The sequence below is a fragment of the Phacochoerus africanus genome, chromosome 15 (genome assembly GCF_016906955.1).
Source record: "Phacochoerus africanus isolate WHEZ1 chromosome 15, ROS_Pafr_v1, whole genome shotgun sequence".
Lineage (NCBI taxonomy): Eukaryota > Metazoa > Chordata > Mammalia > Artiodactyla > Suidae > Phacochoerus > Phacochoerus africanus.
The window spans coordinates 83,252,688-83,267,244 of record NC_062558.1 but is presented as its reverse complement, the minus strand read 5'-3'; the positions used below and the strand labels follow the sequence as shown (position 1 = coordinate 83,267,244).

General features: G+C 46.7%; 1 protein-coding gene across 2 annotated transcripts in view; it reads right to left on the bottom strand.

Annotated features, from left to right (window-relative positions):
- SH2D4B (SH2 domain containing 4B) overlaps positions 1-14,557 on the bottom strand; it is a 91,554-nt gene that overhangs the window by 22,399 nt on the left and 54,598 nt on the right. For both annotated transcript variants that reach the window (XM_047762121.1, XM_047762122.1), the window contains exons 5-6: positions 9,134-9,350; positions 3,741-3,865 (exon numbers count right to left, since the gene is read on the bottom strand). In XM_047762121.1, coding sequence (XP_047618077.1) covers positions 3,741-3,865; positions 9,134-9,350 — 342 coding nt within the window. The remainder of the gene's footprint in view (positions 1-3,740; positions 3,866-9,133; positions 9,351-14,557) is intronic.

Sequence of the window (14,557 nt, the reverse complement as noted above, 5' to 3'; positions counted from 1 at the left end):
AAGTAGGTCAACTGACCTACTTTTTTCCCCTTTAGAAATGTCTGCATTGGGGATGAGAGTTGGTGGAAATTTTCCATTCCAAATTCCACTCAGGAGAGGAAAATTAGCAATCTGACTTGATAGGATGGCTCATGACATGCTAACCATCCTTCCAAAAGACCCATGTGTTATCCCTCATGGATTTTTTTTTTAAATGTCAAGATGGGTCATATTCATAAGGAAAGAAAGCTCAGACTTCTACTTTTTGTGTGAAAAGCTAAATAAGTACCATCTTCCTTTTGTGCAGTCATTTGATGTCATCTTTTTCTTTACTTCCAAGTGATAGCAGTGGCATAGCCTAAGGCTGCAAAGCCATCGTTTACAGGCTTCAAATCCTGATACGCATCTCCAAAGGCTACCATGTTTATTGATTCCATATAACAAGTGGAAGCATTTACTGCCAGTTCTGAACACTTTATAAATAAGACACATTTAATCCTCATAGCACCACCACTACTTTCTCCACCCCTGGTTTCTTCAGCTATTCTTCTCAACATAGATTTGGTGCCTGGGTCCTCCATTCTGGTGGCCACCCCTCAAAAGATTCCAAAGCCTCACCACACTTTCCTGTCCTTCCATTGATCTTGGGAGCCAAGGACAAGAGCCCTCAGCTGGCTCCTTCTCTCCATCTTAGCCCCAGACACTCTAGCTCCTGAGCGTAATCTAAAGACCAGGTTGGGGTCTCCGTTGGTTCACCCCAGACTCCAGGAGGCGTCAGCATTGACACTGACAGCTCATTATGGTGGAGACTGGAGTTGACGTTATAACCACAAATGGGGAATTTAGAGGACACACCCAAGGTCACAGAGTGCTAGGTTATAGAGTGGGCTCTGTGTCTTTAGATGCTTGGTCCAAATTGCTCTTTGGATTACACCTCAACACATCCAAAGGTGTTTGACATAAGGGAAGAAAATAGAAGCCACGGTAGGTAGTCTTTTTTAACCTGCATCTAAAATCCAGCTAAATTCACTAGGAATGCTTTCCCTGGGAAAGAGAAGACTTACATTGGGATTGTGATCAATGGCATTATTGGCTTAAATTCTCTCCCCTCCCCATCTTCACAACCTTTGACACACAGCTTCACAGTGCCTCACCCAAAAGGAGCAGAATCTAGTTTTCTATCCCTCAACTCCGTGGCATACTGTGGCCAAAGGCATGAGTGAAAGTGACAGGATGCTGACCAGATTTCGAGAGCCCAGCTGCTGCTTGCTCTCTGGTTCTTGAGAAGAGCATGCCTGGGCAAGCCTGCTGGTCCAGGAGGAACAAGAGAGAGATGGAGCGGACCGGCCCCAGTGAAGACACCCAAGTAAGACCAGCCAAGAGCAGAGCCCCAGGCACCCTCACAGGGTGGGACTCCCTCCTAGACTGTGGGGCAGGAGGTGCCTTCTCTAGTACAGATTAGCAAGGGGGAATCCTACCAGGGATGCTGAAGGGACCTGCCACGTTGGGAAAGAAGTTGGACTAGACCAGGAGTTCCAGACTCTAGGAATTTAGGCATGAAGAAAAAAAAAAGTTTGGAAACCATCATAGGACTGCTACCTTTTTGTTTTTTTTAGCAAAGGCAATAAATTAACTAATAACTACTGCTTACTATCACCATCTATTTGTAAAAGATAGGCCATTTTAACACTAAAACTGAGGAAAGGACATCATTTTCAAATACGACAACATCGTTTCCAAGCAAAGATAGTTGGCCACCCTCCATATGTGAACCTTTCTCTTTCATCTTGTCACAGATTACTGAAAACTTTGTCACTAAATAGCTCTGGTCCACATAGTAACAACTTTCCTGGGTGTTTTACAGTAGAACTGTCAGAGGAACATGAAATCAGTTACATAAATTGCAAGATTTAAATCATGGTTCTGTTTGTTCCATGACAATATAAAAATTACATTTTTTTTCATTGGGGTAAAAAATAAAGCTAACAATAAATTTAAGCACCTCAGTCGTGCCTTCTTCATTGGCTGCAGCAAAAATGGCCAGTGGCGCTGACAAACCCCTATCCGGACAGAAATTTGGAGTTGCACTACCCAGGTGCCTACGATGCTGGTGCTGTGCTTCCAAGATTATGATAATATGTGAATGATAAGGTAATTGGTGATTCAAATGGAAGCTCTCTCAGAGGCTACAGGGACACAGACCTGGGACAGAAGTTAGAGGCAGGGAATCTCTGGGACCAGATCCGGAGACACACAGCTGAGTCACACAACAGTGGTGACTATCTTCTTTCTCAGCCAGAAAGAGCCACTCCATCCTTCTGTTGGATTTGTAGGAGTCTGGGAGAAGGAAAGGGTCTGGAGGTGGATTTTGGTCATAAGTGACGCTGTTATCATTTGAAACCATCTATACCGCAGATGCCAGGCTGACCCCAGCCTAAGAAATGTGAGCAACAATGGCATATGTTCCAGGCAGAAGCTTTGGGACCAGTGTGTCATTGGCCATGACTCTCTTTTCCTGTCCTGAGATCACTGACGTTTCCAATAGATGCAGCTCCTTCAGTCTGAGGCCCAGATTAAAGTCTGCAACCAACTCCTCAAGGGCAGGTAACATGGGTAAGAAATAAATCTAGGCAGGCAGAAGTCACTGAAATTTTGGGGTCATTTGTCACTGCAGCAAAACTAAGTATAATGTGACTGACACCACAGGCATGTCAATGAGGTGAGGAACTCAACATCAGTGGCAACAGAGAAACAGGGTGCATTTGTCTTGGTTATGTTTCTGCACCTGATCCCTGGACAGGTAAGAAGCAGAGTTTAGGGCTGAATACAGAGATGCCTGACACAGGCCCTGGCCCCGGTGAGCACACAGCCACCTGGGGAGGCCAACCTAACTTCTCATGTGGCTGGGTCTTCTGATTTCTCCCAGGTTAACCTCACTTATCAGGTCCTGAAGGGACTCATATACCTACCAGGGCCCAAGGCAGAGAGAGGATGCCTCTGGGGAGTTTTTATGGCCAAGAAGGCTAAGAAGTAAAGAGAGCAGGCAAGAGCTGTGTCTCCCTTTCCAGCAGGGAGGGTGTGCATGCTCAGAACCCCTGGTGCCTGCTTTCCCCTGGATGCCCATCCAGAGATGCTGCGCCTTGGTCTCTAAGGATCTTCATAAAAGTCACTCAGTGTTCCAGCACATTCTCTGGGGAAATCAGAGCTAGTACCTTAATTTTTTTTTTTTTTGGTCTTTTTGTCTTTTTGTCTTTTCGTCTTTTTAGGGCAGCACCCGCGGCATATGGAGGTTCCCAGGCTAGGGGTCTAATCAGAGCTGTAGCCACTGGCCTACACCACAGCCACAGCAACAGCAGATCTGAGCCACATCTGCGACCTACACCACAGCTCACAGCAACGCCAGATCCCTAACCCACTGAGCGAGGCCAGGGATCGAACCCACAACCTCACGGTTCCGAGTCGGATTCATTAACCACTGAGCCATGATGGGAACTCCAGAGCTGGTACCTTGAACGCAGCACACTCAAAGTGCAAAAAAAGAACAGACATGAGGACACACTCTGTTCCACTCTCAGAAGGAGAGCTAGAAGCACTGAGCCTTAACTCCAGAGACCACCAGTATTTGCAGGGTCAGAGCAGAATTAGCAGAGTCAAAGTCCTCTACTCCCAATTGTAGCGGTCCTTCAGGACCCAGTCCCAAGCCCAGAGAGAGGCTGAGATGTGGAAATAACCTGCCCTAGGGATCCAGAAAGCCAACTTACCATGGAACCAGGAGGCGATGGACTTGGTGTTCCTCTCAAAGCCAGCTCCTCGAGGCAGCTGCTCCTCCTTAAACCAGCGGACTATGACTTCCCTGGAGACAGGACGCAGGGGGCGCTCCCAAGATCTGCTGAGACAGATGAGTGTGGGAATCAGGGAGGGTTGGGGGTAGGGGCTTGGAGGAAGGGGGAGAGCGGGGAAGACCACCGTGAGAGTGAATAACTCTGATGCCCACCCTCACACCTGTGCAGAGGATTAAATGAGTCCAGTTACTTGAAGGCCCTTTGCAGATTATAACGTAGCAGCCATTATTATTTTTCCCAAAAGAAAACGACTATCACTTGCTTCGGAAAAAAACACACAAGTGGGAGAGGGAAACAGGTTGGGGAGGCGGGTGTCTAGGGAGAGAAAAAGCATGTTTGCCTTCTGGAATGGCCAGGGTCTAAACATCAACAGCTATGACAAAGGATCCCATGTATAGGAGCAAAATTATTCATACATGAGTGTCCTCCATCCTCCCCAAACCCCACTGGTTTTGCCCCTCCACGTCTCCCCAGCCCTGACTTCTAAGCCAGCCAGCTTCCATGCTTTATGAGGCTGCATCAGGGCAGAGAACAGCCTCCATTTGCTCTGGAAATGGCTGAGCCTCACCACAAAGAAATGAGAAGGATGAGGACAGAAGAAAGGGAGAGGGGAGGGAACAAGAGGGGAGGCAGCTGGTGACATTTGATGGGAGGATTGAAGATCCTGAGAGTGAGAAGAATAGGGGCCCTTGAAGAAGGTCTGTGTAATGAATTCAATGCTTTTTTTGTATTTTCTCACAAGTAAGCCAAGATTTTAATTGTTTTTGTATCTAAATTGTGGCTCTTGAATGCACACAGAGACTGAGCCATTGAGAACCCTGCTGTATGGGCCATGCTGGCATAAAGCACAGGTAAGAGACTGACAGAAACGCCCCCTACTGGCACTCACCATTATGTGTGGAGTTGAGATGGAGCAAGATCACACTGCATTAATTTATGGTATGAAAAATACAGCCTCAGAGTTCCCTTTGCAGCTCAGCAGGTTAAGAACCCAACTAGTATCCATGAGGATGCGAGTTTGATCCTGGCCCTGCTCAGTGGGTTGCTACAAACTGTGATGTAGGTCTTAGATGTGGCTCAGATCTGGCATTGTAGTAGCTGGGGCATGGGCTGGTAGCTATGGCTCCAATTCAACACTTAACCTGGGAACTTCCATATGCCTCGGGTGTGGTCCTAAAAAGACAAGAAAAAGAAAAAGAAAAAGAAAAGAAAAGAAAAATATAGCACCAGATGAACAGGCCTTGGGCCCAGCTTGAACACTACAGTTTTTTCATCTTTCTTCAAAGTGACAGAAATCTGGCAAATTCTCATGCTGTCACTGCTGTCTACCTAATGGCATTTAGTCACCAGCACTGTCATCGTGTTTTATAAAATAAACATCAGCTGTCCTTTCATGCAGTCTTTTTTCCTTTCCTTTTTTTTTTTTGGCCACACCTGCGGCATATGGAAGTTCCCAGGCCTGGAATCACACTCATGCAACAGCAGTGACATTGCCAGATCCTTAACCCAATGAGCCACATGGGAACTCCTCTCCCTTCACGTGGTCTTTGCAGTTGCCCTGCACCAACAAACACTTTGATGGTGAGTTGAGCACTTCTTAGCAAATCCCAGAATGAGCTCCTATTTTCACTTGCCCTAAAATGAATCTACTTACACACATACAGGAGTGAACACTGTAGATTTTAGAAAAGAGGTATTAAAAAAGAAGAGGCTGAGGTTCCAATGACTGGCTTGAAGCCATCATCAGTGGAATCTGTTCTCCAAACCCCTTCCTTACCACTGCTGCCTCCCCAGGCTCTTCTTGATGCCCTGCAACCAGCTTTGTTCATCCTGAATCTGCCTCTCAGAATTTCCCCCTTTGCAGGAATCTCAAGCACCCTTTCTCTTTATGAAGCAACACACCGCAGCCCTGCTGCAGCCTCTTCTTTCACACTTGTATCCCCCGATACATAACTGCACTCAGGGGGAAAATCCTCTGGTTTTTCATTCTCCTTAGAAGAGGAAGACTCATTTTCCTTTGAAGGCAAGAAGAGGTTATAAATAACAGCAAAGAAAATTCATTCATTCTTGTCCCTTTGTTTCTAAGCAGAGAACCCAATTCCCCAGGATATAAATGCTAGGATGGGGCGCTCCAAGAGGCCACCTGGCCAGAAGCCTCGCTCCTGCACCTGAACTCCCTCCCATCAAAAATGTGTCTGCCCCCAAGACAGCCAGGCCAAGGTGTGCTGGTGGCCGGTGCCAGCACCACAGTGCTGGGGGCAGTGAGGCCATGGGGACCTGTGCCACGGGACAGCCACAGGGAGGAGGCTGATGCATGGCCTCTCTTTCTTCCTAGGTCTGCCACTCCACCTGCAAGGTTCCTGGTCCTCTCTCACCTAAAGCAGCTCACTAAGGCTGACACTGCTCCCCCACTCGATAGCTACACATAGCCACCCTGAGCCAGACTCCAACACAGTCCATGAAGCTCTGTCTTCTGGACCTGAAGAACAAATTATCCTTAAAAAAAAAAAAAAAGGCAGAGGGAACAAGGCTTTTCTAACTATGTGTCCATCCAGGAAACATAAAAGAAACTCTGACCTCATAAAAATCAAGAACTTCTGCATGACATAAAACATCATAAAAGTCAAGAGATGGAGGAGTTCTCTTGTGGCTCAGCTGCTTAAGGATCTGGTGTTGTCACTTCTGTGGCTCTGGTTACAGCTGTAGCATGGGTTCAATCCCTAGCCCAGAAGCTTTCCCATGCCATGAGTGTGGCAAAAAAAAAGAATCAAGAAACAAATGACAAATAGAGGGGAAAATATGTTTATCACAAAGAGATCCCTTTCCCTAATAATTAAGGAGTTCTTAGAAATAGACGAGAAAAAGACCAATAGCACAATGAAAAGGTGGTAGGGAAATGAACAGGCATGGAAACACCAAAGGCCCTTAAACATATATAAAATAGGGAGATCCTGTTGTGGCTCAGTGGGTTAAGAACCCGACAAAATATCCATGAGGATGCAAGTTTGATCCTAAGACTCCTTCAGTGGGTTAAGGATCCGGTGTTGCTGCAAACTGCAGCGTGGGTCACAGGGGCTGCAAACTGCAGCGTAAGTTGCACATGCGGCTCTGATCCAGCATTGCTGTGGCTGTGGTACAGGCAGACAGCTACAGCTCCAATTCGACCCCTAGCCCGGGAAACTCCATATGCTGCAGGTGCGGCCCTAAAAAGAAAAGTATAATATATACAAAATACTTCATCTCACACGAATAGGAATGCAAATTTAAACTTTCACCGAGACACCATTTCTTTGACAACATCTTGTTAGCAAGGCTAAAGGATGAGAGTGTTTGGTACCACCCCTGTGGAGGGCGAGTTAGCAATAACTATCAATGCTATAAATGCATGCAGCCCTTAACCCAGTGATCCCACATTTGGAGTCTCTTTTGTAGATAACAGTTGCACACGTATAAAAGCAATGTCTATTCACAATAGCCAAGAGCTGGAAAAAACCCAAATGTCCATCAACAGATGACTGGATTAGGAAGATGTGGCATATAAACACAATGGAATACTACTCAGCCATAAAAAAGAATTACATAATGCCATTTGCAGCAACATGGATGGAACTAGAGACTCTCATACTGAGTGAAATAAGTCAGAAAGAGAAAGACAAATACCATATGATATCACTCATATCTGGTATCCAATATACAGCACAAATGAACCTTTCCACAGAAAAGAAAATCACAGACTTGGAGAATAGACTTGTGGTTGCCCCGGTGGGGAGGGAGAGGGAGTGGGAGGGATTGGGAGCTTGGGGTCAGTGGATGCAAACTATTGCTCATGGAATGGATTTACAATGACATCCTGCTGTGTAGCACTGAGAACTATGTCTAGATACTTACAGGGCAGCATGACAATGAGAGAAAAAATTATGTATGCATGTATGTGTAACTGGGTCCCCATTCTGTACAGTGGGAAAGAAAAGTGTGTTTGGGGAAATAACAGTAAAAAATAAATTACAAAAGAAAAGAAAAAAAAAGTAATGTCTACAAGGTTATTCATTAGGGGCACTGTTGACTGGTAATAACCAAGGATTTCAAACAACACTAATGTCCATTAAATGAAGTTTTGATTAAATAAATTATAGCACATCTATGCAGTGGAATACTCTGGAGCTATAAAAAGGAAACTAAATAAATATAAACAAGTAAGAATTGATATGAAAAGACCTCCAAGACTTATAGTTAAATGGAAAAAAATCAACATGCAGAACTATGTACACAACATGCAACCTTTTATGAAAAAAAAAGATAGGGGATACAACTTTTTATGTTGGCAGTTGCAAAAAGAACTAGGCAGACACATAAACTAATGGTGGTTCCCTGTTGAGGAAGAAGGAACTGAGTAGATTGTGGGCAAAGATGGAAGTCAGTCTTTTCTCCGTGTATCTTTCTGGTTTGTGAATCATGCAAACGACAGGAAGCAAGAAAGGAAGGGAGGGAAGGAAGGATGAAATGCAGGCCTGATCTGCTCTCCCTAGGCTGCAGGCAGAAGCAGTTTTATGAATAATCTAAATCTCAACTAAAGCAAAATCCAAATAACCTAGCATCATCTGGGGCTGAATGGCCTCTTCCACAGGTTACTTGTTCAAGGAGCAGCACGTGCTCACCATCCCAGATGCTCAGAAATGATGAGGCGGCGGGTGGGGAATCAACCTTGGGGCTGGCCTCAGGTGGGCCCAGGCAAAAGGTGGAGAGGCTACAGGCAAGCTGTGGACCTTAGGTCCTAGTGATCACGATAGTCACCTAAGCGCTCTTGCCACACCTGCTCAACCTAACCATGCTCACCTGCAAATCTGCCAGCAGACTCAGGGAGGCCCCAGAACTGCCTGTGGTACAAAAAGCAGCCAGCTCTGGTTTCCAGGATGCCCGGCCACATTTAGCCCATTTGAGATCTTATATTACATGTTCTTAACCTGGGGTCTGTATATTTAAGAGCTTGAAATGACAGGCAAACATTTGTGGGTATTTATGTATGCACATTTTGGAGGGAAGAGGGTACACAGCTTTCTTTAGCTTCACAAAAGAATCCTAGACCTCAAAAAGATTAAACCTCCCAAAGCTTCCGAGTTATTATTAATCTCCAACCCTGATTTCTCTCCCCGAGTCCTGCCAACTACACAGGCAGAGAACCCTGAGGCCCACAGAGGGAAAATGACTAGCCCCAAAGTTCACCGCAAGTCAGAGGCAGAGCCAGACTGGGTTGCCTGTGCTCCAGTCCAAGGCTCCCCCAAAGCCACACCACAGATGTCAAGTCAGTGACCCACCTGCCAGGCATGGCCAGGGGTGGAGGCGGCCCCTGGCCTGGGAGGTGGTGGCAGAGTCTCGCCTCCTGCTCTGGGCTCTGGCCAAGCTCTCGAAACCTGGAGCTGAGGCCGGCGACCGTGCCCTTCTGGATGGCACGGAGTGAGTGGCGCCGGTATTCATCCCGGGCATGCTGGGCTCGGCGGCTCCTCTCTTCATCAGCTTCCTTGGACCGACGCACTGAAAAGGAAGAAAGAGCACAGTCATCCAGGCCCTCATCCCGGGCCATGCACTGAGAAGCTGGGACCCAGCCAGGAGCCCTGGTCCCATTCACCCAGAGTCCCAGGATTCATCCGCATGCATCCACATGCACTTCAGGGAGGCTGGGTACTGAGAATAGCAGGGCAGGCCCAGCCCAAGCCAGCAGCCCTGGGCTAGCCTGTCCCTTTGAGGGTAAAAACACTCATGACAGTTTAGGGTGGTCTGGCTGTTCCTGTGGCCCCATTCCAGAATGAGCAAGCAGCCTTTGGATGGAAATTCACATCTGCATGGGTTTTTCTTCCTCAGAGCAGCTTCAAAACCCTGTGGCCACCCATCCAGCCTCAAGGGCACCTGCTGAAGTGGTAAGCATCTCCAATACCACCACTGTCACTCATGCTGATTACAGGCTTTCTCTGTGCCAGGCCCTGGACTCCATGCCCTTGCTGCCACATCTCATTGGAGATACCTTCCCAACCAGCAACAGAGGAGGCCACATCACTCTTTCTGCATCAGAAACTCAGGCTCTTGGAAGCCAAGCAACTTGCCCAAAGTTAAACAGCTAACAAGGGGCAGAGCCAGGATTAGAACCCAGGGGTGGCTCTAAAACCCATGTAGCCGTCTACACCAGCCTCAACACCACTCTCCCCTCCTCAAGTTCGTGCCTTTTAAAATCTGCCATATCTGGAGTTCCCGTCGTGGCGCAGTGGTTAACGAATCCGACTAGGAACCATGAGGTTGCGGGTTCGGTCCCTGCCCTTGCTCAGTGGGTTAACGATCCGGCGTTGCCGTGAGCTGTGGTGTAGGTTGCAGACGCGGCTCGGATCCCGCGTTGCTGTGGCTCTGGCGTAGGCCGGTGGCTACAGCTCCGATTCAACCCCTAGCCTGGGAACCTCCATATGCCGTGGGAGCGGCCCAAGAAATAGCAAAAAAAAAAAAAAAAAAAAAAAGACAAAAAAAAATCTGATGTTCTAAAAAAAAAAAAAAATTTAAAATCTGCCATATCTGATACCAGAGCCCCTGCTCTTTCCTCTGAAAAGCCAGAAGAGCACTTAAGACCATCCTATCCAATCTCCTCATGTTCCTCATGTGGAAACCGAGTTCCAAGGAAGGAGGTAGACTTGCCCAGCTGGGTCAGCAGCCAAGCCTGGTCGGGAGCTATCCTCTCTGCTACCACAGGGTGAGTTTTGGAAATCTAATGGCCCAGTTCCGGTACTCTTTCTCTTTGGTTTCCTGTGGCCTTGACAGATGGTGGGTGAATGTGCTGGAGGGAGGAGAGAGGATCCTTTAAGAGCTCTGTCACTCCACAGGTTCCAGAACCCCATGATGCGCCCTCTCTAGCCTCTATCTGTTCATGTTCCTCAAGGTGGAGTGGACATCTGCAAGGTGCTACTTCTAAAACTCAAAAGGGAGTTCCATTGTAGCACAGTGGGTTAAAGATCTGATGTTGTCACTGGTGCAGCAGCTCGGGCACTGCTGTGGCATGAGTTCGATCCCTGGCCCAGGAACATCCACATGCCACGGACATGGCTTAAAAAATTCAAAAAAAAATTAAAAAAAAAAAAACTCAAAAGGGAGTCCTGGAGCTGGGAAAGTGCCAGGAGAGGGAAGAGCAAAACCCACTGGAGGCACAGTCTAGAATTCAAATCAATTATTTCGTAGTCTGATTGCACCTTGTCAGGTCTCTATCTGCTACTAAAATCAAATCCTTTTGTAGAGAACTCTGGGAGCTGGCTGTATTCCACCTGTCATGCACGACCAGGGATTGCCCTGGCCCAAAGAGGTCACCTTCCCCTCTTCCCCCAGAAGAAAATCTTACCCATAGTCTAATTCTACTCTAGCTCCAGCCAATACCTGTGTCACAAGCACCTATAACCTACCACAGTCAGAGAACTATGTTCTGTTAGCATTTGGAGGATAAAGGCAAATGGCCCTCATCCTAAAAGAAAGCGCTTCTCCTCAAGTTGTCAAAGACCGTTCTCGAAATATAGCATCCCCCAGATCTGAGGAAGGCAGCAGGAAGTCTGTCCCTCAGAAGGTATTTATGGAAGTGGAGGTCACACGCGGAGGATCTAATAGGCTGTGAGCTCCAGGCCAGGACGAGAACTTTCTTTGGTCTATTCATTGCTGCCTTCCAGCTCCGAGAATACATATGCATCAGTCAGCAGGTGATACATCTGCTCGACTGACTGTGCCTGGTTATTTAACTCTGCCAGGCCCTGAGCTGGATAGAGAGATAATAAAGACCAGACCCTTCCCTCAAGGCACTCAGAGCCCAGCTGGAAAAATAGGACGAAGAATTATCTTCTGCACAATGAGGACAGGGACCCATCTAGTACTGTCAGAGTTCAGGGGCAGCGGCATTCACGTGGTGTAAGGGAGCCAGAAGCCATCAGAGAGGATGGGACATCCCACTGGGTTTGGAAACTCAAAAGGAGTTTTTCCAGAAAAAGAAAAGGGAGGAATCCATCCCAGCGAGCACACCTACCTTTCAGTTCTGGGCACTAAGAACAGCACCAGATCTGCCACCACGAGGCTCAAACAAGGTTCCCCAGAGCTGGCTTTGCAAGCACTAGACTGCAAACTAAACATAGAAGCTTCTACCCTACAAAGGCCAGTGACCGCTGAGAGCTTCCAGCCCCTGAGAGACAGCCACACTCAGTGACAGAAGGAAGTCACATGCAAACTAGGAAGACAGGCTTTGGAACTCAGCTAGTTGAGGGCCTGAGCCGTGGGTCACACAGGCTAAACCCAGCCTCCCAAAGTCCAGCTCTCCTCCTGCCACTGTCTTCCTCAAAAGCCTTCGGTGGCTCCCAGGGCACATGGGACAAAGGGCAAACCCCTTGGCCCTTAAGGGGCATCCTGCCCACCACACTTTCTTTCCCAACCCAAGGGGCTTCTGAGCTCTTCCCCACACTCTGGACTCAGGCACCACCAAGCTCCCCACTGTTCTGCAAACCCTTCTCCATGCAGCTATGTCCACAGACTCAGACCAACTGTGATGCATGGGCAGCTGGGTGAGCTCAGAAATGCCAGGCAGCCACACAGAAGGCACTGAGAGGTGAGGACACAGCTGAGGCTGCAAGCAGGAAGCCAGATCTCTGCTTTGGCCTTGGAGCAGCCAGCCAGCCCTGCCACCCAGCTCCAGTTATGGCAGCATCAGACAGGGTCAATGGCAGCTCCGAGAGGACTTTTTGGGTCTTTTTCTCTCCTTGTGTTCTTTGTTTGAGAGGTACTTGACATATGTAAGCTTAAGGTATACAATATGCTGATTTGATACACTTAATATATTGCAGAATGATTGCTTCAACAGCACTGGCTGAACACCTCCATCGTCCCCATCTGTTCTTTATCCATTTACCTGTTGACAGATGCTTCGGTTGTTTCCATATCTTGCTTATTGTGAGTAATGCTGCAATAAACATGGGAGTGCAGGTGTCTCTTCAATAGCCTGCTCCCATTTCCTCTGGATGCACACCCAAAAAGGGGGATTGCTGGGTCATGTGGTAGCTTTATTTTTAATTTTTTGAGGAACCTCCATACTGTTTGCCATAGTGGCTGCACCAACTTACATTCCCACCAACGGTTCCCTTTTCTCCACATCCTCATCAACACTCTATGCCAGCTTTCTTAAGAAAGTCTCTAAATGCCTCTAGGCCTTGGTTTCCACCTCTGTCAAAATGAGAATGACACGAGTGTCTGCCTCCCTGAGTCATTATGAAGATTAAATGGAACATATAAAACACTATCAACTGTGAAGTACTTCAGAAAAGCAATGTCTTACTAAATCAGGCCTTGATCCTTTCTTCAAATTGCTCAAATCCTGATTCTGGAGCCAGGCTGCCTGGGTTCAGACCCCAATTTCATTTAGCAGCTGTGTGACACTGGACAGGGACAGGTTACTTAATCACCCTGGGCCTCCATTTCCTCAAAAGTGAAATGGACATAATAATAGTCCCTACCTCACAAAGTCGTTATGCAGATTAAGAGAACTAGTAATATAAACCACTTAGAACATGATTTTAAGCACCATGGTAGGTGTTAGCTAAATTTTTTTATTTTCATCAGTCCTGGTATTATCATGTTCTAAATGCAGTCATAAAGAGTTCTTGGCCAGTCCAGGAGGGGCACTTTTGATGCTCTGTCACAGGGAACCTACTCTGGGTCTGTTCACAAGCAGCTCACCCTAAATTATACCTTAAAATCTTAAAAAGTTGCTTTTGTTCCTTCTGTGACTCTGGGATAAATTCGAACTGTATCATACAAATCTGTCACGGAAACCCTCAGCCAGAACTCAAAGTTTTGTTCTTCTATCCCAGTGAAAATAAACACAAGCATATGCTGCCCTGAGCCAGCAAGTGTCACACTGTCCTTGTGCCCCAGAGTGTCCACTGCAGAGATGAGAGTCCCAACCGAGTCACCTTCTGCTTCCTCCCATGCCCAAGTTCTGGCCCAAGATGACTCCCTGTGGGTTTGTCCAGCAGGCCCCGCAAGGACCTGCATTGCACACAGAAGAAATAGGGACCACAGCCATTCTTGCTTCTAAGATAGGTTCCAGGGTCTCCTTTCTCCATCTGTTAAAGGGAGAATATTGCCTCATCTCTCAGAAATACTGTAAAGACAGCTAAGCATCACGAAAACACTGAAACCTAGAAGAAAACCTGAATTTAGATAGTAAAGCACAGACCAACCACAATGAGATACCACTTCACACCTATTAGGATAGCTATTAATTTTTAATTTTTTTAATTAAAAAAGATGAAAAATAACAACTACTGGCAAGAATATAGAGAAACTGGAACCCTTATGCATTGTCGGTGGGAATAGGAAATGGTGCAGCTGCTATGGAAAATAGTACAGCAATTCCATAAAAAATTAAACATAGAATTACTGTATGATCCAGCAATGCCAATTCTGGATATATATACCTAAAAGAACTGAAAGCAGGGATTGGGAAAATATTTGTACACTTATGTTCATAACAGCATGATTCACAATAGCCAAAAGATGGAAATAACCCAAAATCCATCACTGGATACATAAACAAAATATAGTATATATGTACAAGGATTACTATTCAGTCTTAAAAAGGGAAGAAATGCTAGCACATGCTAATGAACCATAAAGACACTATGCTGAGTAAAGAAGCCAGACACAAAATAACAAACACTTTAGGATTTCATTGATAT